This window comes from Theropithecus gelada, chromosome 11 (assembly GCF_003255815.1).
Source record: "Theropithecus gelada isolate Dixy chromosome 11, Tgel_1.0, whole genome shotgun sequence".
NCBI lineage: Eukaryota > Metazoa > Chordata > Mammalia > Primates > Cercopithecidae > Theropithecus > Theropithecus gelada.
In genome coordinates, this window is record NC_037679.1 from 103,091,800 (window position 1) to 103,118,678 (window position 26,879).

General features: G+C 50.8%; 1 protein-coding gene across 3 annotated transcripts in view; it reads right to left on the reverse strand.

Moving 5' to 3' along the window:
• Positions 1-4,728: 4,728 nt before the first annotated feature.
• WNT5B (Wnt family member 5B) overlaps positions 4,729-26,879 on the reverse strand; it is a 118,474-nt gene continuing 96,323 nt past the window's right edge. For all 3 annotated transcript variants that reach the window (XM_025402914.1, XM_025402916.1, XM_025402915.1), the window contains exons 2-5: positions 21,575-21,711; positions 19,479-19,726; positions 11,626-11,918; positions 4,729-6,144 (exon numbers count right to left, since the gene is read on the reverse strand). In XM_025402914.1, the coding sequence (XP_025258699.1) occupies positions 5,686-6,144; positions 11,626-11,918; positions 19,479-19,726; positions 21,575-21,711 (1,137 nt within the window). In that variant the 3' untranslated portion in view covers positions 4,729-5,685. The remainder of the gene's footprint in view (positions 6,145-11,625; positions 11,919-19,478; positions 19,727-21,574; positions 21,712-26,879) is intronic.

The following is a 26,879-nucleotide window of genomic DNA, read 5'->3' on the forward strand; positions in this document are numbered from 1 at the left end:
ACAAGGACCGGGAGAGATTCAGAGTCCCTTCCTGTGGCTGGAACCGAGAGAGAGAGAGAGAGACCGCAGAGGAGAGAGGAGGAAGGGAGAGAGATCCAGAGGTGTCCAGGTCAGTTCCTGAAGACCCTGGCGTCTTTGAGACTCCTGGGACCCCTCCCGTCATACTCCTTCGTATCTGGCTCAAATTGGTTTCTATTACTTGCAATTTTGATAGAACAAATGATATGATGGACCAGGCAGTTAATCACATTATGCCTCAGTTTCCTCGTCTGTTCATGAAGAAACATCATTCATTCACTCAGCAAATATTTATTGAGTGCTTTCTTTGCGCTAGGCATTGTTGTGGGCGATGGCAGACATAGCAGGGAACAAAAGAGATATTAAAAATTCCTTTATGGCCGGGCGCGGTGGCTCAAGCCTGTAATCCCAGCACTTTGGGAGGCCGAGACGGGCGGATCACGAGGTCAGGAGATCGAGACCATCCTGGCGAACACGGTGAAACCCCGTCTCTACTAAAAAATACAAAAAAACTAGCCGGGCGAGGTGGCGGGCGCCTGTAGTCCCAGCTACTCCGGAGGCTGAGGCAGGAGAATGGCGGGAACCCGGGAGACGGAGCTTGCAGTGAGCTGAGATCCGGCCACAGCACTCCAGCCTGGGTGACAGAGCAAGACTCCGTCTCAAAAAAAAAAAAAAAAAAAAAAAAATTCCTTTATGAAATGTAACTGCTGCTAAAAGGGTCTCTGGAAATAAATATATGAAAGACATAACTTTCAAACCAGGTACCAGCCGAAGAGCTGGCTGACACAACAGGCAGAGCACCCATATGGGGCCAGGGTCACTGAAAACAGTACTCACTCCTTTTCGCTTTACAGTAAGATGGGATCAAAAGGGTTCACCTTTTGTATAGTGTCTTTTCTTTCACGTCTTTCCTTGGGCCCCCGCTGAAGTCCCCTCCTGATATTCTGCTGTAGGCCTCCCCACGACCCGGTTTCCACACCAGTAAACCCTCTCTTGCCCCGAGTGATTTGAGTCTGTTCTCTCTCCTCTCTCTCAATACTGCAGTTTCCTTCTGGCTTTGGCTGGGAGCAGCTTTCAGTCTATTTTCAGTTCTCCTGTGGAGCAGCAGATAATACACATACATCTGTAATTCTTAAAATCTCATTTGAACCATCCCTCCTCCCACCCAGTTGTTTATCAAAACGACTTAGGAGGCCTAAATTAACTGATTCGGCTCTGTCTTCTGCTGCTGCTTCTGGTAGGGTTGCAAATTGAGCATCGTGAAGACCAAAAGACCTGCAGCAAGAGGGAGGAAGCAAGGACTGGAAAATCTACACGCGGAATGCCCAAACTCTCCAAACAAGCTAGAAAATTAATTGTGAATGGGGTTCAGTCTTCCACACTGCCTGATGTCCCATCCTCAATGCTGGGCCCAAAGCTTCTTACTTCAGAGAAAAATGGGCAAACTCCCATACTTCTTATGTAAAAGCAGAATGAAAGCACCCGCCCTTTTACTTACTGTTTTAGTATCAACACAATGCAGAGATTCTTACATAATAAAGAACTAACAGTAACACTTAGCAACCGTGGCTCCCAGCCCTTCTCAGCTCCCCAACATTCCTTCAAGAGATATGAAGCCTGTCATCACCAGCCAGGCAGAGGACAAACATTCCCAATGAAGACAGACAACCCAGGCTCTGCAGCGTCTCAGCCACAAGTGTTGAGTTGTTTTCGTTTTTTACATACTCCATGCCCCTGGTGCCTCTCCACCTCCACCCAATTAGTGAAAAAGATTCATTCCTGTGTGCCTAAGTGCATGAGTGCGCGCGCGCGCACACACACACACACACACACACACGTTCTCCCAAAATCCATGTGCCCAGTGTCAGTGGTGTCTGGCATGGAGCAGAGCCTGTTTGAAGATGGAAACACTATTTTCCCCACGCTCTCAGGGTGCTGTGGCTCTCCGCCCAAGGAATGGGCTTGTCTGATAAACTACTGCATCTGTAAGCTCTCTGTCTCATGGAGGACATCTTGCTAGTTCCTAAAACTCCAGAGGATGATGGAGCTTAAATAAGATACTAATGATTAAAGAGAGGAAGCAGGGCAGAATTTCCAAGGCAACAGCCAATTTGAGGTTTTAATACAAAGAGTAAGTTTTGTTTCTCACCTCAAAGGATGGAGAGTGGAAGAGAACAAAATGGGCTCTCCAAGTAAGGACTTAGAATCCACGTTCTGGAGACTGTCCACGATGCCTGGATGAATGGAAGCCTGCCCTACCCTTAACCATACCTGTGACTGCCTTCGTACCCTCCCATCCTCTAGCTGTCCATCCTGTCTTTTTATTAAATGGAGGCAGTCAGGCATACCTTTATCTTAATTTTTGAAGATAAGGCAAAGACAAATAGCTAAGAACATATCGCCTTATGATAGACATTCAGGAATTAGATCAGTAGGTCTCTACCCATCCTAAACAGAGGAGGGAGGTGGAACGTCCCAAGGCAAATCAGTTCTGCTCTGTGCCAGAAAGCTCTTTCCAACGCATCAGAACGGTTCTCTGGGCTGGCTAGGACTGCTTGGTCAAGTAATGCAACAATCTGGTTAGACTATGTGTTGGTTATAACACATTTCAGGTATAGGGAACCCTGCCTGGGCTGCAAAGAGCACTGGGCTGGGAATCAGGACCAGGCTTCCTGCCTCCTGGCAGGTCTTAGCTCTCCGTATCTGCAAGTCCAGTGTAGTCTTTGAGCTAACAGCATCGGATCCCTTCAGGTCCCACACTCTGCCCCAAACGAGCTGAATATGAATTCCTGGTGTTGGGGGCCCAGGACTCTGCATTTTTATAAGTACAATGAGGTGTAGGACCTGCTCAGGATCTGGAGGTTCTTGTCTGGAGCCCCAGAAGCTTAAGTTGTGATTGCCCTGTTCCCTTCCTGTTCTAGCATCCTATGATTCTGAGCAGAAGCTCACTTGCTTTTCTCAAGCTGGTTTCCACATTCCCCAGCCGCATTCCCGCAGCATTACTGGTCACTTCACAGATTCACAGACAGCTGTCAATCCAGCAGGCTTCAACAAGCAAGTGACAAGTAACTATAACCGTATTCCCACCTACTTAGAAAAATAGGTCAGTGGATGCAACAACCACGCTGGTATTTGAACACAACTTACCCCCACATCAGAAAGAAAATGGATTTACTCCACCACTTGCCATGACTCTGCAGGAAAACCTTACTCTGATAAGGATTATCCACCTCCCTCCATGAACATGGAAGTGACTTCTGGGGATTGTGGACAACCATTCTCAGCTAATTTCTGGGGGCTTCTAAAAACAGGTTAGTGTGAGCACCAGATACACAAGTCATTCCCCAAACCTCTAGAACTGATGTGGGGAAGAACAGTAATGTTGGCCAGTGTTTCAAAACCCTATCATCATGGTTGATGCGTGCAACTGGAGAGTTACGGTTAAAGGTGGTTAAGATGGTTAAATGTCAGCGAATGAAGACAAGGACATGGTTTTCATCTTTTGTAGACCAATTAACTTCAATCATTTTTTTTTTTTTCGAGACAGGGTCTCATTCTGTTGCCCAGGCTGGAGTGCAGTGGCACGATCTTGGCTCACTGCAGCTTCTGTCTCTCAGGTTCAAACAATTCTCCTGCCCCAGCCTCCCGAGTAGCTGGGATTACAGGTATGTGCCACCATGCCCAGCTAATTTTTGTATTTTTAGTAGAGATGGGGTTTCGCCATGTAGGCAAGGCTGGTCTCGAACTCCTGACCTCTAGTGATCCACCCACCTCAGCCTCCCAAAGTGCTGGGATTACAGGCGTGAGCCACCCCGCCCGACCATAACTTCAGTCATTTTCTTTCATGAAAATGAAATGTCGCCTTGAAAGTATCAACCAAAGGAATCTGGGTGACAGCGTGAGTTAGCTACAGGTAAAATAACTCTAGGTCTGAGGTTCTTGGTTGGGTCAGAACATTCTCCTTCAGGCACTAAAGAGACAAGTGGTATGGATGGCATAAATGCCCTCAGGCAGAATCTCTTTTAAGCAGTTTTGCAAAATAATTTGCTCATCATAACCCAGATTAACTCAGCAATTATTTCTCCAGAAATAACGTTTTCTAGAATAAGACTAAAGTCTTTCTGTAGTTACCGGCTCACCTGCAGGCTGGTCACTGTACAGCGGCCTGGCTCAGGGCCTCTCTCAATCACTCCTTCCTCCCTTTTGAGGATAATAACATCTCCCTTCCTGGATCCCCAAGCTCAGCCTTACCCTCCTGGCCCCAGATACTGGAGTCCAAAACTGCAGACAGTAACACAGAGCAGACAGCAAAGGGCATCTCCATCACCCGTGCTTTACCAGGGACCCAGGGAACAAGCCAGGGTTCGCTTGATACGCTATCAAATCGGGGAAGGGAAAGGGGAAGGTAAATGTGAGGTTTCAGCTTAAATCTCTGAATTCCCTTGTTCACAGCAGTAATAGTAATGGCTACCGCTTCCTGAGTGTCTAACTGTGTGCCAGTCCTTGGGGTGATGCCTAAATGCATCACCTTATTTAATTCTCAAAACATTCTTCTGTCCCTCTCCCTAATCACCAGACTATATAGTCTAAGGAGTCTCAGTTTCCTTACCCTCTTCCACACTGCGGAGGAGAGTTCTAAAGATCAAATAAAAAATAAAAGGAGACTCATGAAAGGTCAGTGTGGGTCCAAATAAGGAAAGGGAGCGAAACCTCCACGAAGGGCATTTAATGTCAGAGAGAAACTGTACACCTGGGACAGAGATGATGAGCACGCCGGGCCCGCCAGCCTGACCTGTCGCCATGTCCTGTGGTTTATGAGGCCTCCCTCGGTGGAGGAGTGACAGCAGCAGCTCAAGCTTCCCCTCCCGTGGGGGGAAGACAGCATGACGTCCACGCAGCCCGGTCACGCACCCAGCCTTCTGCAGCCCAGGCACAAACATTCAGCTCAGGCCTTTCCTGACGTGTCAGGTCAAACGGCCCCCATTCCTCTTCAGGCAGGAGCTAGTGAACGGTGGAGGATGAAGAATTCTCACTGGAAAGGCAGGCCCAAAGTCCGGGAGGTGCAGAGCTCTTTGTGGTCACTGGGCCAGAGAGGACCTTGGATTTCTCATTTTAGGGAAGGAGCCGTTCCTGTAAACTGTAGATGCTGCACATATGCACGGGAATGAAAGAGTAAGAGAGCACCAGGCCTCTTAGGGAACCAATCTACATTCTGGGCAAGACCCTGAAGACATCGAGGTTGAAGCTGAGTTCCCGCCACCTTCGTAGGGCCTCTTGGCCTAGTGGCCAGGGTCACAGGCAGTCATCTAACCAACAAAGACTCCAGACTTCCAGACAAGCTCGTCTCCTCCATCCAACCACAACCTCCCTCCTCCAGGCCATGGTGGACAGACAGAAAATATTTCCAAGTCCCTACATCCTGAGAGTCCTCGCCAGAGGGAGAGGAAAAGCCCCGTTTCCCACCCACCAGGAGGAGAGAACCAGCGAAGTCCACTCCTCAAAGATCTCCAGCATCTCTTAAATAAGCTTTTCCTTTCCATTTTCATCTTTTCATTATTTAGCATCCATCCATTTATTTATACAAATATAAAATAGATTTATATAGATTTATATAATATAGACCTTTGTGAGGCAGAGTGCAGGGGGGCCGGGAGCAGGCCCCCCGGGCTATTTACAGATGTACTGGTCCACGATCTCGGTGCACTTCTTGCACTTGACGAAGCAGCACCAGTGGAACTTGCAGTGGCAGCGCTCCACCTGCACGCTCTTGAACTGGTTGTAGCCACGCCCGCAGCACATGAGCTCACAGCCATCCATGCCCTCCGAGGTCTTGTTGCAGAGGCGACCCTGCGTGCCCAGGGAGCCCGTGCTCTCGTTGCGCAGGCAGTAGTCAGGGCTGGGGTCCACGTAGACCAGGTCCTCCGGGGTGGGTTGGGTGAAGCGGCTGTTGACCAGCTCCAGCCGGCCCTTGCGGGTGACGCGCATGGCGGCCGCACTGTCGTACTTCTCCTTCAGCCGGTCCCCCACCTTGCGGAACTCGGCCAGCTGTAGCCAGCAGGTCTTGAGGCTGCAGGACCCCGAGACGCCGTGGCATTTGCAGGCTACGTCTGCCATCTTATACACAGCCTAGGGGAGGAGAAAGAAGGGAGTAAAAAGGAGGATCCCGGCAGAAGAGGCCCAGAGGGTGGCTGGGGTAGTCACAGGCCTTACACAGGACGGGCGGGTAGGGTATGGGGAGAGATAGCTTTTCAAATGCATGCAAAGATCTTTCCAGGGTGCTCGGGTGCTCAGAGGGAAAACATAAAAGGAGCGCCACAGAAAATAACACTGGGGAGGCAAGGCAACCTGTTCCTATCAGCCAAGAGGATGGCACCGAGGCACTTTCACTCTCTACTCTGTCAGTTTCTCATTCTTCAAAACCTGTTACAATCAATGCATCCTTTCCACAATCGGAAAACAAAGATATCTCCATCTTGATCAAAGCCTCAAACAAATTAATAATAACCAACAAAATACAGCCAGGCACTGCGGCTAGTGCCTGTAGTCCCAGCTACTGGGGAGGCCAAGGAAGGAGGATCACTTGAGCCCAGGAATTTGAGGATGCAGCAAGCTAGGATTGTGCCACTGCACTCCAGCCTGGGCAACAGGGCAAGACTCCATCTCTAGAAACAAAGCAAAACACAAGAAAACAACAAAATGTGTCGAGCTTTTGCATGATAGGAGCGCAAGTCAGAAAAAAGAATCCAGTTGTATCACAAGCCTATCACAGAAATCCCTGGCATAGCCCTGGTTAGCCCAAAACTCTCCCTGATCTTGTCAAATACCCTGAGAATTAAATGGCCCCTTTCCCCATGTTGCCACGTGGTCACTAGCTCCATGGAGTCATCAGGAGTCTTGCCATACGCCATCCATTTGTAAGCAAGACCACTGTCTTCCTCCCTAGCAGCCCCCAGACCCCCCCGGGAGAGGCGGAGTGACACAGTGAGGCAACGTGCAAGGGAACTGCAAGTGGCTGGGCCTGCCTGCGGGAGCACGTCGTCGGAAAACAAGTCTAACCCGGAAGTCACAGAACACCGCCACGAGGAGTAGATGCGAACTTGAGTTATCCCAAATCAAAACGTAAAAGCAAGAGCAGACCAGAAAGCTGCTTACAAAGTGCTTTTCAACGGCAGCACACGGACGCACCATGGCAACCAACCCTGGCAGCAGGCCCAGACGTGCAGATGGCGGGATGAAAACGCAAGCCGGCTGCAGACCATTTTCTTATGCACAGCCATTGTCACCAACTGAGTCAGGACTCATTTTTCAAGGGTTTCTCTTAGATTTCTTTTCAAGAGCCCCCAGATTGTGTCTTTATTCAGAGCTAAGCAGAGACCACTGCAGGTGCAAGAGACAGCACAGCCATCATCAGTGCATATGACTGTTGTCAAAAGTCTTCCCGAGTTTTTTCCGGGACGGAATTATTCCCACTATTTTATGGTGGAAAAACTGAAGCTCTAGAGAGGCTCACTAACCTCCAAGGCCACCCAGAAAGGAGTCAGAACAACAAGCACTTATCCACTCCCATCTTGGGGCTTAAAGTTGGCTTAGAGCAGAGGAGGAAGGAAAGGAAGGCTCTTCCCAAGGTGAAAGGCACCAGCACTTAGCCGGGCAGCTCCAGGTCCAAGACATAAAGGAACTGACACCCCATTCCCACAGACACTTCAAAGACGGGACCTGCAATTACTCTTCCGGCCCAAATGCCCTGGGTCTGAGCTGCAGCCTGACATTCCTCTGGAAATGGTCCTTGGTTTAGAGAGGGATGACAGGCGTCTGGCATTGCTGAGAGAAGGAAACATTAAGGGTTGGAAACTGCGCACCTTGTTGCTTAGCAGCTCAGGGCACGGATAAGCATCTCTTGCAGGGCAAACACTCAGACAGAGTTGGGGAAGGAGAGTCGGAACAAGACTCTGGAGGGCAAGGACCAGAATTTTAGGAAAACAAATCCAAGAGGAAGCGCACCAGTTTAAACACCCCCTCCATCCTTTCCCTAATTCAAAGATGTTGTAGAAATAGGAATATCTGCATTTTTTTTCATATTTTACTATTGATATATATATATCAATATATATATACACACACACACAAGCTCCTTTTGTAGGCGATAGGGGGAAATGCCAATTTTCAGCCCAGACTACTAACTCAAAAAGCCAAAAAAAAAAAAGCTTTAAAAAATATTTTAGTTCTACAATTTGTCCCTGGAAAAGCCCTCTCAGCTCCTCTTCCACTTCTATCTAATGGTGTGTTGAGCCTGGTGACAGACAGGAATGTCACAGGATTAGGCACCAGGCTTTTATCTGGAAAATGCTTACAAACCCTTCAGTGGCAGAACAACATCAGCCGCGGGTGCTGTCGCCACTGTCTAAGAAGGAGCTATCAGATGCTCTTGCAGGCCAAGAGAAACTTCTGGCAAAGGAGCTTAAGATTGACTCTGTGTCAAGATGCCAGATCCTGGATAATCTTTTCTTCTTTTTAATCTGGTTCTAAAATACTTGTCTATTTTCCATCCCAGCCATCACTCAGTCCTTGCTGGAGAACTTTGTGTGTAGGTGTGAGGAGGCAGGCAGTGAATACCTCCGGCCTCAGATGATGACTGATGGCCGAGGCCTGTTCCTTGGAGAGGATAAAAAATAGAGAGGGCCAGGAATTCCCAACCTGAAGCAGGCAGAGGCAAAGGGAGAGATAAGGAGTTAAGGAAGAGGAGAGGTGTGGCGCCTGAAGGAAGGGGCTAAGCGGGGAGACAGAGAGGGAAGGTGTGCAAGCCAGAAACAAGCTCGATGGGAGAGAAGGCTGCCAGATAAGAGCCCAGACAAGTCAACAAACAATTAAGGGCAATAAAGTGAGACAGACTCAGCAGCAGAGGAAAGGGGAAGAGTGGGTGGCACCTGCCTGGTCACAGGCACGTGCGGACACCATAGCACAGCTCAGCAGAGCTGAAAGCAGCCTCTGTGAATCTGACCTCTCCCGAGGAGGTAACACGGAACTCCTCTGTGCGTATCCATTTGCCCCACCCACATACAGCACAGGGACGGTTGAAACAAAGGGGTAGAGAGGGCAATCCCTGCCCACAGGAACCTACCGCCAACCTCCCAAGGCAGAGGTGGAGTAAGGAATACTTGAGAAGAGCAAGAACGCCCGACTGAAGATCAGGCGGGAGAAAAACTACTAACAACGGGGACTAGGGAGGGCAGTGTTTCAACTAGGATCTCAAAAACTGGATCGACTCCGGGCATTCAAGAGATAAAGTGTGGATCTTAACCCCTTCACTGACGTCTCTACTCCTCAGGCTCAGACACCCGAAGACGTGGGCAAATGGACTGGGAGACGGACAGGGTGCCTGAGAGACCGGGAGGCTGCACACACGCCCTGAGCAGAAGTCACCTGAGATGCCTCCAGTCTCTCTGCCCTGGATTAGCAACTACCAGAACTCCTAACATCACCACAGACTGACACCACCTTACACACGTCCTTTTCTGGGAAACAAAAGTAGCCTTTGGATAGGGGAGGTGTAAGGAAGACCCTGGGCAAATAATCCACTCTGGTCTCTACCTGATACCCCACGGCGGGTGATGCTATGCACACAGGTGCACCACATTCCATCCAGCCAATACCACAAAATCCCCATTCAGACAAAAGACACTTCCTATTCCATTTCTTTGATATGTGCTCCAATATATGAGTTCACACTTTTTTTTTTCTTTTTTTTTTTTTTTCGGAGACAGAGTCTTGCTCTGTTGCCTGGGCTGGAGTGCAGCGGCACGATCTCGGCTCACTGCAACCTCCGGCTCAAGCAGTTCCCCTGCCTCGGCCTCCCAAGTAGCTGGGATTACAGGCGTGTGCCACCATGTATGGCTAATTTTTCGTATTTTTACTACAGATGGGGTTTCACCATGTTGGCCAGCCTGGTCTTGAACTCCTGACCTCAGGTGATCCACCCGCCTCGGCCTCCCAAAGTGTTGGGATTACAGGCGTGAGCCACCGTGCCCAGCCTCTCATGAGTTCACATTTTTAGATTTTGCTATGTAAAGAAATTTTGAGGCATATATTCATACCCTGTTACTGAATCACCAGGGTGCCACCATTAAACTTCTAAGAAATTGCCATTTTCTTTTTTTTTTTTGAGATGGAGTCTTGCTCTGTTGCCCAGGCTGGAGTGCAGTGGTGTGATGTCGGCTCACTGCAGCCTCCGCCACCCAGGTTCACGCAATTCTCCTGCCTCAGCCTCCCAAGTAGCTGGGACTACAGGTGCGCACCACCATGCCCAGCTAATTTTTTGTATTTTTAGTAGAGACAGAATTTCACCATGTTGGTCAGGCTCGTCTCAAACTCCTGGCCTCAGGTGATCCACCTGCCTGCCTCCCAAAGTGCTGGGATTACAGGCGTGAGCCACTGCGCCTGGCCACCATTCTCATTTTTGAGTGAGTTCATCTTTGTTACAATACGTCACCTGGGAACCAGAGCCAGCTGGCTTGACATAGACCCGAGTGGGGACAACACTCCAAGAAAGAAGTCCGTGCTGTTTCCTGAGAGCTCTTTTTGCAGGAGAAAGAGCCTCTCGCCACCCACTGCTGAGACCTCAGATCTTTCTCAGGGGAAACCCGGGTGCACACCCATGTCGCCCTCGGTCCCTATCAACATTGACTATGCAGAAGCAGCAAAAGGCAGAGCTTCCTGTGGGGCAGGCCCTCCAGTCTCGCGGGGCAGGCCCCCCAGTTTCATGTGGCAGAGGCAGCCATGATGGGGGACAGCAAAGAAAAGTGGAGGCCGGATGTGTGCCCAGAGGAGGGGTTTTCAGGAACAAGGTGCAGGCGGAGAGGGTTCCCGCTTTCCAGCACGCCACCTGGGGCCCTGAAGCTGCTGCCCAGCTGTGCTCTGCACGTGCAATGAACCAAGCTCCCCTCAAACCTGCATTGTTGTTTCTACTGAAACTGAGGCTTAAAAGGCGGTCACATCTTACATGAAACTGGGGAGGCTGTTTCCTTGAACCTTAAACAGATGGCTGTCTTCTCACACTTCCACTTAGGTTTAAAAACTCCTAGCACAGAAGTGTGTCTGTCATTAGTACTTGAATATGTTTTTTGACTGGGTTTCTGGATACGTATGATAGCAGTTCTTAAAAGTCGACTCTGGTTTTACCGGAGCCTTTAACAGAGCATAAACCCTAGATGAGGTCTAATGGCCTGAACACCCAATCGCATTATCTGTTCAAGTTGCAAAGCAGGGGTGGCCAAGACAAGAGCTCTGCTCTAATCATTATGTCTGGAATTCTGATCCAAACATTGCACCTAAGTCCTCTAGGAACTGTGAAACAATAAAGTAAGTGAAACAAAACAAAACAAAACAAAACAAAACAAAACACACACAAAAAGCACATGTGCCCATTGGGAAGTGAGGCATTTTGAAAAGGATTTGTTCAATAGTGTGGACATCTAAACTTGCAATTGTAGGTAAGAATCTTCACGGTCAGACGAACCCGTTTCCTTGATGGCCAGGCCACAGCTGGTGGCACAGCCCGGGAACAGCCCCGGAGGTCTGCAGTGCTGGGGAGGCCGGAGAGGCCCAGCTTACCCTGCGGCCAGCCTCGTTGTTCTGGAGGTTCATGAGCACCCGGCCCTGCTCCTCCGATCCTTTGGCAAAGTTCTTCTCTCGCTCCCGGGCATCCACAAACTCCTTGGCGAAGCGGTAGCCGTACTCCACGTTGTCCCCACAGCCACCCCACAGCCAGTCCCGGGGCAGGTCCTTGGGCCGCGCGGTCCGGCTGCAGCCGCAGGTGGAGAGTTCGCCCTCGCGGCAGGCCCGGCTGATGGCGTTGACCACACCTGCAGCGCTCACTGCGTAGGTGAAGGCGGTCTCACGGCTACCTGCAAAACGAGGCAGGGGCAGTAAGGGGGTGCACTGTCCTCTCCCAGCGACTGTCCTTCTCCCCTTCTCCCCATCTCCCCCGACTGACCCGCACACCGCAGCCTCTGCTGACGCTCCTGGGGCAGGGGGCTCAGGAGGAGCGCTTTTCGCTTCCTGTAGCTCTAATGCTAGAAAACGTCTCTTTATAATGGGCTGAAATTGGCTCAGTTTTATTTCCGCCTCTGGGCCCTAGCTCAGCCCTAGGAAACCACCCAGAATAAAACAAGTCCCTGGCCGGGCGCGGTGGCTCACGCCTGTAATCCCAGCACTTTGGGAGGCCGAGGCGGGTGGATCACGAGGTCAGGAGTTCGACCATCCTGGCCACGATGGTGAAACCCCATCTCTACTAAAAATACAAAAAATTAGCCGGGTTTGGGGGCGGGTGCCTATAATCCCAGCTACTTGGGAGGCTGAGGCAGAGAATTGCTTGAACCCAGGAGGCGGAGGTTGCAGTGAGCAAAGACGGGGCCACTGCACTCCAGCCTGGGCGACAGAGTGAGATTGTCTCAAAAACACAAACAAAAAAACAACAAAAACAAAACAAAACAAAAGTCCCTCCAGCCCTGGCCTGCACTAATACCCACTGCAGAAGAGCCTGTATGACCTGTAGGTTCCTAGGAGGGAGACCTCAGCGGAGGGGAGAATAGGCATTCAGAAACACACAGAACATGGGAGTCGAACGGAATGAGGCTAAGGAAGAGATCATGGGATCAAGAGTAGGACACCGTAGCCTAACAAATATCTCCCTCACAGATGCCATTTCTCATCACTCTATGAGCTGCACATCTGTCTGTACTGCTGCCATTATCTAGCTAGACAGTGGCAGAGGCCAGGAGTCAAAAATGAACTAGAATTACAGTGTCTAGAAAGATCCACACTGTCTTCCTCTCTCTTCCACAGGATCCACACTGCCTGCTAACTCAAGAGCACTGGGAACCACATTTATAGCACCTACAATTCCAGACACTCATCACGGTCCCTCTTAATACCCAGATCATTTTCCAGTAGAAAATCCCAACTATGCTCCCCTTTACTGCTGTGGTGACCCACCTAAAAATTCATATAATATATGTTCTATTTCAGTAAAATGCCTGTTTCAGAATACTCAAGCTATCAGGGACATGCAAGCCCAAATCACATCCACTAGGATGGCTATCATCAAAAAGACGGCCAATAACAAGTTGGTGAGAATATGGAAAAAACAGAAACCTCGCTTACTGTGGGTGGGAATGGTAAGCGGTGCAGCTGCTTTGCAAAACAATCTGGCAGTCTAAGGCTAACAGTCACGAGGTTCAACATAGAGTTCCCACAGGACACAGCAATCCCACTCCTAAGAACACAGGCAAAGCTCCTTGTTTTACTGTGCTCAGCTTTCCTCTGCTGTGCAGGTGTTGCGTTTTTTGTTTGTTTGCTTGGTTTTGGTTTTTTTTTGAGACGGAGTCTCACTCTGTCGCCCAGGCTGGAATGCAATGGCCCAATCTTGGCTCACTGCAAGCTCCGCCTCCTGGGTTCACGCCATTCTCCTGCCTCAGCCACCAGAGTATCTGGGACTACAAGCGCACGCCAGCGCGCCCGGCTAATTTTTTGTATTTTTAGTAGAGATGAGGTTTCACCGTGTTAGCCAGGATGGTCTCGATCTCCTGACCTCGTGATCCGCAAGCCTGGGCCTCCCAAAGTGCTGGGATTATGGGCACGAGCCACCACGCCCGGCTGGTGTTGCGTTTTTTACAAATTGCAGGTTTGTGGCAATCCTGCTACAAATCTATCAGTGCTACTTTTCCAATAGCATGTACTTACTTTGTGTTTCTGTCAGCATTTTTTAGCAATAAAATATTTTTAATTAAGGGAATGTACCTTTTTTTTTTTTTTTTTTTTTTTTTTTTTTTTTTTTTTTTTTTTTTTTGAGACGGAGTCTCGCTCTGTCGCCCAGGCGGGAGTGCAGTGGCGGGATCTCAGCTCACTGCAAGCTCCGCCTCCCGGGCTTACGCCATTCTCCTGCCTCAGCCTCCCGGGTAGCTGGGACTACAGGCCCGCCACCTCGCCCGGCTAGTTTTTTGTATTTTTTAGTAGAGACGGGGTTTCACCGTGTTAGCCAGGATGGTCTCGATCTCCTGACCTCGTGATCCGCCCGTCTCGGCCTCCCAAAGTGCTGGGATTACAGGCTTGAGCCACCGCGCCCGGCCAAATGTACCTTTTTTTAAGACGTAATGTTATTACACACTTAATAGACGATAGAATAGTGTAAACATAACTTTTATATGCACTGGAAATTCATGCAAATAATTCATGCAACTCACTTTATTGCATATTCACTTTATTGCAGTACAGTGGAACCAAACCTGCAAACCTGCAATATCTTGGGAGTGCCTTTATACCCAAGAGAAATGAAAACATATGTCCACACAGAAACTGGCATAGGAATGCTTCTTGTGGCATTATTCATAACAGGCAAAAAATGAAAACAACCAAACTATCAGTGGGTAAATGGGTAATCAAAATGTGGTATTATCCATGCAATGGAATATTACTCAGCCATAAAAAGTGACTTGGTGTGGTGACTCACACCTGTAATCCCAGCAATTTGGGAGGCCGAGACAGGAGGCTCACTCGAAGCCAGGAGTTTCAGAACAGCTTGGCAACATAGCAGTACCTCATCTCTACAAAAACATTAAAAAAGAAAAAATTAAGCTGGGCATGGTGGCTCATGCCTGTAATCCTAGCACTTTGGGAGGTCAAGGAGCATGGATCACCTGAGGTCAGGAGTTCGAGACCAGCCTGGCCAACATGGTAAAACCCTGTCTCTACTAAAAATACAAAAACTAGCCAGGCGTGGTGGCAGGTACCTATAATCCCAGCTAATCGGAGACTGAGACAGAAGAATCATTTGACCCGGCCGGGCGCGGTGGCTCAAGCCTGTAATCCCAGCACTTTGGGAGGCCGAGACGGGCGGATCACGAGGTCAGGAGATCGAGACCATCCTGGCTAACACGGTGAAACCCCGTCTCTATTAAGAAATACAAAAAACTAGCCGGGCGAGGTGGCGGGCGCCTGTAGTCCCAGCTACCCGGGAGGCTGAGGCCGGAGAATGGCGTGAACCCGGGAGGCGGAGCTTGCAGTGAGCTGAGATCCGGCCACTGCAGTCCAGCCTGGGTGATAGAGCGAGACTCCGTCTCAAAAAAAAAAAAAAAAAAAAAAAAAAGAATCATTTGACCCCAGGAGGCAGAGGTTGCAGTGAGCCGAGATCATACCATTGCATTCCAGCCTGGGCAACAAGAGTGAAACTCCATCTCAAAAAAAAAAAATTAGCTGGGCATGATAGCATGTGCCTGTAGTCCCAGCTTCTCAGGAGGCTGAGGTGGAAGAATTGCTTACGCCCAGGAGCTGGAGGCTGCAATAAGCTATGATTACACCACTGCACTCTAGCCTGGGCAACACAGTGAGACCCTGTCTCAAAAAAAAAAAAAAAAGAAAAGAAATATATGTAGACTACAACACAGATGAACCTTTAAATCATGGTGCTAAGTAAAAGGAGCCAGTCACGAAAGGCCATATATTATATAATCCCGTTTATAAGAAATGCCCAGGATAGGCAAATCCGTGGAGAAAGAATAGTGGTTACCTAGGGTTGGGGGTTGGAATACGGAGAGTGACAGCTAACGAGTATGCAGTTTCTCTATGGAGTGGTGAAAATGTTATGGAATTAGATAGTGGTGATGGTTGCACAACCTTGTGAATATGCTAAAAGCCACTGAATTGTACACTTTAAAATGGTGAATTTCATGGTATGTGAGTTATATATCTCAATAAAGCAGTTATAAGAAATAACAAATGATACTTATAGGGACTAAGATACAGAGAGAAGGGAGTGATTCTTAGCAGGAAACAGATTCAATCCTGATCTCAGAGATTAAACCAGGGAGAATCCCACAGTCTTGTCTTAGGAGGTAGAAAGGGAAGCAGTCTGAAATCAATCAATAGGTCTAGAGAAATCTCCCCCTTGGCCTTACTTCTTGATTATCTGGGCATGACACAGTGAAGTTTACAAACAGACCATGCTGAGTGAGTTCGTTTTTCTCTATGAACCAGTGGCTGGCTTCTGGTCAGTTGTGAAATAAGAATAGCCCAAGAAAAACCGAAATGATGGCAGGAAGTTACACTCGTGATTTGGCCAATAGGACCTGGTCTACGGGGCTCAGAATGAGATAAGGAGCACTGGGGATGGTAAGATGGCCAAAGAGGCTCTCAGGGAGGAGGGTCTGGGCCCCACTTTAAGGAATTCATCTCCTTAAAATGCAGCCTCAACCACCTGACATGGCATCCTGGAACGGAGGGAGTCTCCCAGGCTGCAGCCCCGAGCTATCCTCCATATCCACCGGGAGCTTGCCCTCTACAGAGTTCCTCAGAGAAGTGGGCTGGATTTTCAAGGCAATCCATTCCATCTTTTTTTAAATGACTCTAATCACCAGAATGCTCCTTCTTGTATTAAGCTGAAATATGCCTCCTTATGATTTCTGCCTGCTGCAGTTGCACTGTGTATAATCCCTTTCCCATTTGACAGCTCTTCCGTGTTTGAAAACAACTATTAAGTCTTTTACGTTTTCACTTTTCCAAGCTACATATGTCTGATTTATTTCTATCATTCTTTAGCAAACACATTTTTCAGAGTTGAATCAGCCCTCTCAGAACTGCCTTCTAAAATCACGTACCTGCAGCTGAACTAACACACCCGACATTTTGTACTCAGACGATTCTACCCTATCATGACTGTTTGGGGTCCAGATTTGCCCTCCGGAGCGCTGCCTGCCTCTTTCAGTCGGGGCTTCATCAGAAGCTGAGTGAGGGTAGCTCTGCCTTCATGGGGCAGCCTTTGGGCCCTTGGGTAAGCCTACTGAGTGCCATCTACTGTTGCTACCTTCAGCAAGAAAGAGGTAATTCGGGGTTTCAGAATGGACATGCAACGCTGGGGTTTATCTATATATGCAACAGTTCAGAGCTGAATCTCTAACCACCTCAAGAATAAACGGCTAAAAAAAAAAAAAAAAAAAAAAAAAGCCATGAGGGACGCGTGTCTTTCCCCTACAGGAGAGAGCAGAACAATTTCATGCCCTCTCTGTTCCATAGCAGCCCAAGGTGCCTCCAAGCTCCCTGGGCAGAGGCTGGGCAACGGGCAGAGGCTTCTCCAAGCTGCTCTGCCGCCCTCTGGTGACCGACTTTCGCAGCAGCTTCAAAGGAGAAAGGAAGCCTTTGTCATTCTCAAGATAGGGCGACCGAGGACTCACCAGGCTCTCTTCGACAGGGTTTGCTTTCGCTAGGCACCTAGTGCGCATCTGAACCCAGCGGGGTGTCTTTTCTTGCCAACCCCTTTCTTTCCTAAGGTACAGCCTCACTTTGGGGCCTTTAGGCACATGAAATACACATGAAAAGGATCTAGCCAACATCAGGCCTACATTAGGTCCCCAAGAGACATTAACTCCACTGAAGAGATCAGAGGAGACTCTCTCTGCACCTGGGCCGTCCTAGTCTCCTTGCCCACAACACAGGGCAGGAGTGCTGCCAAGATTTTCGCCAGAAAGAAGAGACAAATGCCAAGTGGGTTTGAGAAGAATCAATAAACTGTAAGTAAATCCCACTAAACCCCCAAGTCCACTCTGTTGGGAAAGCTGCCCCCAAGACTGTCCCAGGAACACTAGGACCTTCCTTTCACGCACCCTGAGTTGATACCGAAGGAAGCAAGAGAGAAGCAAGTTTCAACGTGTACTTTCCCCATCTTTAATTCCCTCTCTCTCTTTTTTTTTTTTGAGACGGAGTCTCGCTCTGTCGCCCGGGCTGGAGTGCAGTGGCCGGATCTCAGCTCACTGCAAGCTCCGCCTCCCGGGTTCACGCCATTCTCCGGCCTCAGCCTCCCGAGTAGCTGGGACTACAGGCGCCCGCCACCTCGCCCGGCTAGTTTTTTGTATTTCTTAATAGAGACGGGGTTTCACCCTGTTAGCCAGGATGGTCTCGATCTCCTGACCTCGTGATCCGCCCGTCTCGGCCTCCCAAAGTGCTGGGATTACAGGCTTGAGCCACCGCGCCCGGCCTAATTCCCTCTCTCTCTTAAAAAAATTTTTTTAAAAATAGCCGGGCGAGATGGCGGGCGCCTGTAGTCCCAGCTACTCGGGAGGCTGAGGCCGGAGAATGGCGTGAACCCGGGAGGCGGAGCTTGCAGTGAGCTGAGATCCGGCCACTGCACTCCAGCCTGGGCTACAGAGCGAGACTCCGTCTCAAAAAAAAAAAAAAAAAANCTGAGGCCGGAGAATGGCGTGAACCCGGGAGGCGGAGCTTGCAGTGAGCTGAGATCCGGCCACTGCACTCCAGCCTGGGCTACAGAGCGAGACTCCGTCTAAAAAAAAAAAAAAAAAAAAAAAAATTTTTTTAATAGAGACAGAGGTCTCACTATGTTGCCCAGGCTGGTCTTGAACTCCTGGCCTCAAGCAATCCTCCTGCCTCAGCCTCCCAAGGTGCTGGATTACAGGCCACTGCATTGGGCCTTACTTCTCGATATGGACAGAGAGGGTAGGGAAAGAGGTCTGGAATAAGTGGGAGGGGCAAGGAGCCTTCCGAGTATCCTCCCTAAGAGAGGAGCACGAAGAAATCTCTACTTCCCCAACTCCCCTGCCAGGCTGAAATCCCTCTCTGAGGGCACTCCAGCCTCAGGGAACCTTCTGAAGGGAGGTGTTCTGGGAGAATGTCAGGCAGAAGGAACACAGCATTCTAACACTTCGCTTTTATGGCCCTGGGGATAAGACCCAGTAGAATAGGGCCGGATTTCTCAATTTCTTGCCAGAGAGGGGAGGATTGCATTTCAAAAGGACCGAAAACAATTAGACCTCAGATCACACCTCCATCTAAGCCATAGAGTAGCCCAAGAATCCTTGGCCAGCAGTGGGAGAGGGGAAGGGACAGGAATCCAGGAAGACCTGGCCCTCTCCCTCTCATCTTTTCTTTCGTCTGACCCCTTCCCCCAGGTTCACACATCCCTTTCAAATGAAAAAGCTGGGACTGGATGGGGTTGGGTTAGTGACAGCTATCACCAGTTTGGCCCAACATTTCTATCTCTGTTTCAAAGGTTCAAGTGGAAAAGACAAAAATCCAACAGACGTTCAGGGCTGCAATTTCTGGTTCTCTACCCAAGGCTCTTTCTTGTGCTGAGAGACAAAGGCAGTGGCGATGGGCAGCTCTCCTAATCCACTCTAAATCAGCTCAGATGTTCTGCCCCCTCTCAATGAGTCCCAAGCAGCCTGCCCCAGGTGAGGCTGGAAGGCAGAGAGCTAGAGGACCATGAAGCGTGTGGCTTCTGCAGCCTCCCAGAGCCCACTTCCTCATGTGCCTCTCTTGGTGCTTGGTGCACACCGCTGCCAAGCCTAGAGAGAGCCCAGTTAGGCTCCATTTGGGCTCTCCCTGTGCCAGTCCTGAGAGCGCTTCATTGTTCCCAAACGAGTGCAGTTCCTTAGCTGAGCCCTCTTGTAATGGCCTCTTACCTATCTGCATGACTCTCCCAAAGACAGACACGTTGTCCACTGTGCTGCAGTTCCATCGCCGCTGCCGGAACTGGTGCTGGCATTCCTTGATGCCTGTCTTGGCTCCCTCCCCTATGTAGGCCATGTGCTCCTGGTACAGTTGGCACAGCTTCCTCTGGCCAGGGGAGAGCCCAGGAAGCTGACTGCACACGGGCTGGGCACCGATGATAAACATCTCGGGTCTCTGCACCGGGTTCAGAGCTAATGACCTATGACAGCAATCCAGAAAGGGGAAAGTAAGGCCCAGGCGTGAGCATGCGCCTGTGTGCAGCATGAAGTCATTCATTCAGCACATTTAGGGAACGCTTCCCTGTGTACAAGGCCCTGGAAAGAAAAATTAGTAAATCAGAGTTCTGGCCTTCAAAGGACAAACTGAAGGAAGCTGAGGCATGAACACAAAGGACACGCAAGAGGCCAAATGCCCCAGACAGACTCCAGTGTCTGGATCTGCTGTGATCAGAGAGGAAAATAGCTCTTAAGGCTGAAGAGAAGCCTTTATAGGGAAATGGCCAGAATTTGAACTGGATCTTTTTTTTTTTTTTTTTTGAGACGGAGTCTCGCTGTGTCACCCAGGCTGGAGTGCAGTGGCCGGATCTCAGCTCACTGCAAGCTCCGCCTCCCGGGTTCACGCCATTCTCCCGCCTCAGCCTCCAAGTAGCTGGGACTACAGGCACCCGCCACATCGCCTGGCTAGTTTTTTGTATTTTTAGTAGAGACGGGGTTTCACCATGTTAGCCAGGATGGTCTCGATCTCCTGACCTCGTGATCCACCCGCCTCGGCCTCCCAAAGTGCTGGGATTACAGGCTTGAGCCACCGCGCCCGGCCTGAACTGGATCTTAAGAATGGGGGGGCAGGCAGATAAGAAGACAAGGGGTGGGGGGCAGCTCTTCATTTTAGGTAGAGGGCAAAAGGAGCCAAACCTCAACGGGAGAGCACAGGCCTCATTCAAGGAGTAGGAGTGACTAGTTCAGTGCAGCCCAAGTGCATGGTAAGCCATGAAAGCAATCAATTCCTTTGCATGGGACTCCCCTGTGCCGTTAACATCCAATCACTTTACATACATCACGATCTATTCTACATGTTTTCACTGCCATGTCTCACTTTGAGCCTCCTCTCATCCACTCTTCACCAGTTCAGAGGCTCTCCCTTTTGCTCATCATCTACCAGCCATATAGAGTGTTAGATGAAGGCCGGGCGTGGTGGCTCAAGCCTGTAATCCCAGCACTTTGGGAGGCCGAGACGGGCGGATCACGAGGTCAGGAGATCGAGACCATCCTGGTGAACACAGTGAAACCCCGTCTCTACTAAAACTACAAAAAACAAGCCGGGCGAGGTGGCGGGCGCCTGTGGTCCCAGCTACTCGGGAGGCTGAGGCCGGAGAATGGCGTGAACCCGGGAAGGCGGAGCTTGCAGTGAGCTGAGATCCGGCCACTGCACTCCAGCCTGGGCGAGAGGGCAAGACTCCGTCTCAAAAAAAAAAAAAAAAAAAAAAAAGAGTGTTAGATGAGAAGGCTGCAGATTTGCCATCTGAGTAAAAATGCTAGTGGCAGAGACCATGCAAAATAGGTGGTGATCGCCTGCCATTTCCATGTCAACTTGGCAATGACAATAGCCTTTAAAACACAAGAAGAAAGCCAGCCACCCATGGCGCTGTGAACCCCTCATCTGGCCTTCAGACTTAGAAAAGAGGAATTCTATCTCCTACCAGCACAACACACAAAACAAAGGAACAAAAAACTGCAAAGTATTGATATTCTTGTTAACCCAAGAGCAATTTCTAACAATTCATGGGCACGAGGGAAGGTCCAAGGAAAAGGGAATGTGGACAGGATTAGAGAAAAAAAATCAAATGAACGGATCCTTTATCCTCAGGGAACCCTGACACAGGTAAGGGCTGAGAGAGGCACAGAGCATTCTTAGTTGTCCTGGGATAAAAAAGGCCCTTAGTTTTCCTAGGAATCAAGGTACCACGGACACACGGTGTCCTTCCTCCTCATCTCAGCCACTGAAGGCAGCCTCCGGCTGTGCAGGCAGGACCTCAGCCCCTCTCACTCACCACCAGGAGTTGGCATCTGTCAGAAGCTGAACCCAGCTGGACAGCAGAGCAGCCGTGAACAGCAGCAGCAGGCTGGGCATGGTCGGCCTCAGCCCTCCCCAGTGCCCTGGGACTGACAGCTTCCAGAGTAGGGCTCCCTGGAGAAAACAGAAATGGAGAGTCAGTGTGGAAACCCAGCGGATAAGGGCACACCAGGAGCCGGGGTGAGCTGGAGAAAAGTGCACGGATGCTTACATGCTGCTTGCTCCCCACAAAGAAGCTCGGCCTCTTTCCAGTCTCCACCTCCCACCGCTCATCTTCCCACCCTAGGACTTCTGTCTCTTACCCCAAATTGTGGGAGCCCTGCGCAGGGCTTAATTTCCAAAGAAATAATGATCTGAGAAACCAGAAACAGAAATGAAAACAAGTAATTCCAAGAGTGGAGCTTGCTGCGTTCCTCCGTTCGGCACCCGGGAGACCACTTAGGCTGTTGCAAAACACACCTGTCCTTGCTGCAGAACGTGCAAAGAAACGAGGACCATCCTATCCACTCCCCTACGTCCCTACCTCTCATTTCAGCCCAGAGACTCATTTCTCTCTGACCCTCAGGCTCTCCTTCCTGGGATGAAAAAATTTTGGTGAATTGGATTTACCTACACCCAAGGAGGAGTTTCCCCTCTCCATCTGTGCCCTTCTCACCCGCAGCAGATTTTCTGAGTCCCAACCCTTGTGTACAGATCAAGCACTTTTCACTTTCTCAAGGCACCTTCTCTGAGAAATGTAAAAGCCACACCGCGAACCGCCCGCCCGGAAAGCTTTGGTGGCTGAGGTGGCGCCTCCCTAGACGGCCCCAGCCCCTCCTGGCACCGTGGCCCTCGAGGGCGGCACTGAGCATCTTGCCCAGCAGCTGCACCGAGGACACTGCCAACGCCAGGCGGCAGCTCTGGCATCAAATGCCTGAGCTGAGGACGCATCTTCCAGATGCCACGGCCCTTCCCCGGTAGCTCCCGAGCCTCCCACCTCTCGGCCTCCTGCCTGCTGTAACTCACGCCTGTTCCTCTATCCATCCCCGAGAACCCCTGTCCCCAGCCCGTCAGGCCCGCGGCAGATCCGTGCTCCGGACCCTGGAGCGAGCCGACGCCTGAGACACACGCCCCCTGCGGCTCCCCTGCGGTCCTCTGGGGCCTCCGTCTGGGCGTGACCCGCGCCTCCAGCGGCCTCCCCGGGCCCCCGAGGCCCCGGACCTGGCGAGCGCAGCCCCGGCTCACTGCGCCGCTCTCGCGCGTCGATGTCCCCAGGCTCTCCGGGAGGGGGCGGCAGGTGCTTCGGGCCATCGGCCCAGGAAGTATTTTTGTCCTGGGGCCACCAGGAGACGAAGGTGGCCCAAGCAGGATCCTGGAGAGCTGGGACACAGCCTTTCCCCCACCCCCTTTTGATTTTTCCTTCTAGAAGTCTCAGCTGGAGCGGGGGAACCAACAGGCAGGTGTGTGGGGCCGGCAAGGGGCAGATCAAAGAAGAAACTTGCTCCTTTCCCTTTGTCATGCAGAGCCAGCTCGGAAATGAGCCGGCCTCCAGCCCGGGACTAACAGCCCCCACACCCGACTCTCCTCAGACCTCCCCTCCTCTGAAGGATGCCCCTCCCCCTCCCCCTCCCCCCATAAATCCTCCTCGTCCCCCAGGGCAGAAGGTCTGTGAATGCACCGACTGGAACCAAGAGAGATGGAGCAGAGATAGGGCTGGCACCAGGAGCTAATGGTTTTATGGAGGGGAGGGGACCAGGTCCCGAGTAGGGAGGACAAGAGAAAAGCTTCAAAGCGTTTCCTAGTCCAAATATCCTTAACTCCACCTACCAGTCCTTCCCGGGATTGCAGAGCTAAGGCTGCCCATGCCCTCCTGCTTCTCCGAGTCCCCGAAGCCTCCTGCCCAGCCCATGCCCAGCTCACCACCCTGCCGCCTGCAACACCTTCTCTCCCTGAGGACTTTGATCCTCACACATTTCCACCACTAGATAGCGGCGTTCTTCCTCCCCACCTGTGACACTTGTCCCTCACACCAGTGCCTCTCACCTGTCACCCTTCCATCAGGCTCCAGTGAAATCTCTCCGGTCCTGCAGTTCCTAGGTTCAACCCAGGCTACATTGGGGGCCACCGTTTCTGAGCCAAAGACAGGCCTGGGTGCCTGCTAATGGTCACTGCGGCTTTGACTGCCCCCAGGACAGGCTGACACAGCGACTAGGGCCAGACTTCCCAGGAGCTGCTAATCCCGCCCTCAGTGCCTTATAAACATATATGGAGACAAGAATCACTCCCGCAGCTGTTTCCACTCCACCCCCCGCCCCCCGCCCCGCCCCAGACTTTCCACCAGACTCTGGGCCTATTAAAAATGCTTTTTTTTTTTTTTTTAAATTGCCCCCCTACGAATGGCTCTAACATCTGCAGTGGCTTCTTTCTCCGACTTCCAGATGTGTGGTACCTGAAACTGAACTCCCCTATACACACATGTGCACGCAGGCGCACACACACACACATACACACACCCCAACCCCCTCAGGACGCTCTCTGTCCAGGCAGACAGATGCGAGCCAATTCTTGAGTGGCCACAGAACTGAGGCCAGGCAGCTGTTACATTCTCTTACATTCTCTTACATTCTCATGCTGGGGTAGGCTGGGGTGGGAGGAGAAAGGACCCCTTAGAAAGGTAAATGCTGGCGACTGGTTTCATCAGCACGGGCAGAACGGAAACTTTGCGCCTCCACCTGACTGGGGCGTCAGGAAGCTGTATGGGGACTGATGGTTTTGTGTTAATGAGCAGGTCACATCAGGACCCCTGTTTGTGGGTCACTAGTGAGATTTATAGCAGGATCCAACCAGGAGAGGCTCTCTTCTGTGTAGGAAGAAAGATCTGGTAAATGCCCAACAGGCAGGGAAAGGCCTTTGCAATAACTACGGATTTCCTCAGGGTCTAAAAAGTTTCCCCTTCCTAAGATGCAAGTGTCAATTCAAACATACCACAGTAGTTAAGAATGTGGGGCTCTGGCCGGGCGCGGTGGCTCAAGCCTGTAATCCCAGCACTTTGGGAGGCCGAGGCGGGCGGATCACGAGGTCAGGAGATCGAGACCATCCTGCCTAACACAGCGAAACCCCGTCTCTACTAAAAAATACAAAAAAAAACTAGCCGGGTGAGGTGGTGGGCGCCTGTAGTCCTAGCTACTCGGGAGGCTGAGGCAGGAGAATGGCGTAAACCCGGGAGGCGGAGCTTGCAGTGAGCTGAGATCTGGCCACTGCACTCCAGCCTGGGCGACAGAGTGAGACTCCGTCTAAAAAAAAAAAAAAAAAAAAAAGAATGTGGGGCTCTTAGGGAGGCCAAGGCAGGCAGATCACCTGAGGTCAGGAGTTCGAGACCAGCCCGGCCAACATGGTGAACTCCCATCTGTAATAAAAAATATACAACAATTAGCTAGATGTGGTGGCACATGTCTGCAGTCCCAGCTCCTTGGGACTTGAACCTGGGAGGTGGAAGTTGCAGTGAGCTGAGATGGTGCTACTGTACTCCAACCTGGGTGACACAGCAAGACTCCACCTCAAAAAAAAAAAAAAAAAATGTAGGAATCAGGGTCTCTATTCCTTAGTAGTGACTAGGAGGCAGTGGGGAGGGAAAGACGCAAAATTCCCAATCAGGATCCTTCCAGAAGCCAGAATGAGCTGGTCAGACATCTGCTCTGTTCCTCCTCTTCATTCATCCATTCAGTCATTCAACACATTCATTAATCAAATGAGTTACGCACTGGGTGCCTAATATGTGCCAGTTACTGCTCCAAGTGCCAGAGACATGGCAGTGAACAAACAAATACATAATACGTTAGGTCCAGTGAATACTGTGAGGAAAATAAAGAGGGGACCAGAATCAAGAATGGGAAGGGGTGGTAGTATACTCGATGTAGGGTTCTCGGGAACACTACTCTCTGAAATATCTGTGCCACCAAAACCACAGGGCAGGCAGGATGGTGGGAGGGGGTGCAACGCCGCTACACCTCCAAGACCCCCTCTAGGGCACATCCAAGGTCCCTGCTGAGATGGCACTGTCCCACTTCACCATCACAACCAAAGAAGTGCGTGTTGGAAGACAGGAACTCCAAGATCTCCTCCTTTTTCTGCTAGGACTCAGTAACCCATTTTCATTTCCTTAAGGGGCCACGCCCATCCAGCCTAGAGTTAAAAGAACAAAAAGAGAGACCAGGACAGGTAGACTTGAGACCCCAAGCAACTCTGTGCTTTCCACCATACTTCAGAGCAGTGCCTGAAATGAAATCCCTGCCCCACAGGACGAGGGCTTGATTTCAGGTCATTAGCCATGTACACAAACCCACCGATGTCTAGAACTGACTTCCCAGCACCCAGGGCCTCGAGCATCGCAGGACTCCTGCAGGAAATGGAGCCACCTCCCACATCTGCCCCTCTCCCCAGACAGGCGCCCTCACACCTAGAAACCTATCCAGAAATAGCCACGAGCCTAGGTGGGGGCCTCTTCCAGGGTGCTGAGCAGACTCCTTTGTCATTGAGGTCCCACCTTCCAAGGGGCCTTCCCTGACCATCCCTCCCAGAGAAGGCCCCCACCGCCATTATTCTACTTCTAGCTTCTGGCATGTTTTAGCTGCGGCGTTTAGTGTGACAAGGAAGAGTGCGGCACGCTCCTCTGTTGTGCTTTTGCTTCTTCCCTCGCAGGCTCTGGAAATGGTCTTGTTTACCGTCTTCTCCCCATTGGATAGGATCGTACACAAGGGTATGTGGGAGGTGCTAGAAAAATATTTGTTGACTGAAAGAAAAGAAAAGCACTCTTACTTGGTCACCCAGTGGGGAGCTACAGAATGTGTAATTTAAAAATACACTTGGCGGCCAGGCGCGGTGGTTCACGCCTGTAATCCCAGCACTTTGGGAGGCTGAGGCGGGTGGATCACGAGGTCAGGAGATCGAGACCATCCTGGCTAACACGGTGAAACCCCACCTCTACTAAAAATACAAAATAATGGCCGGGCGCGGTGGCTCAAGCCTGTAATCCCAGCACTTTGGGAGGCCGAGACGGGCGGATCACAAGGTCAGGAGATTGAGACCATCCTGGCTAACACGGCGAAACCCTGTCTCTACTAAAAACACAAAAAATTAGCCGGGCGAGGTGGCGGCGCCTGTGGTCCCAGCTACTCGGGAGGCTGAGGCAGGAGAATGGCGGGAACCCGGGAGGTGGAGCTTGCAGTGAGCTGAGATCCGGCCACTGCACTCCAGCCTGGGCGACAGAGCGAGACCCCGTCTGAAAAAAAAAAAAAAAAAAAAAA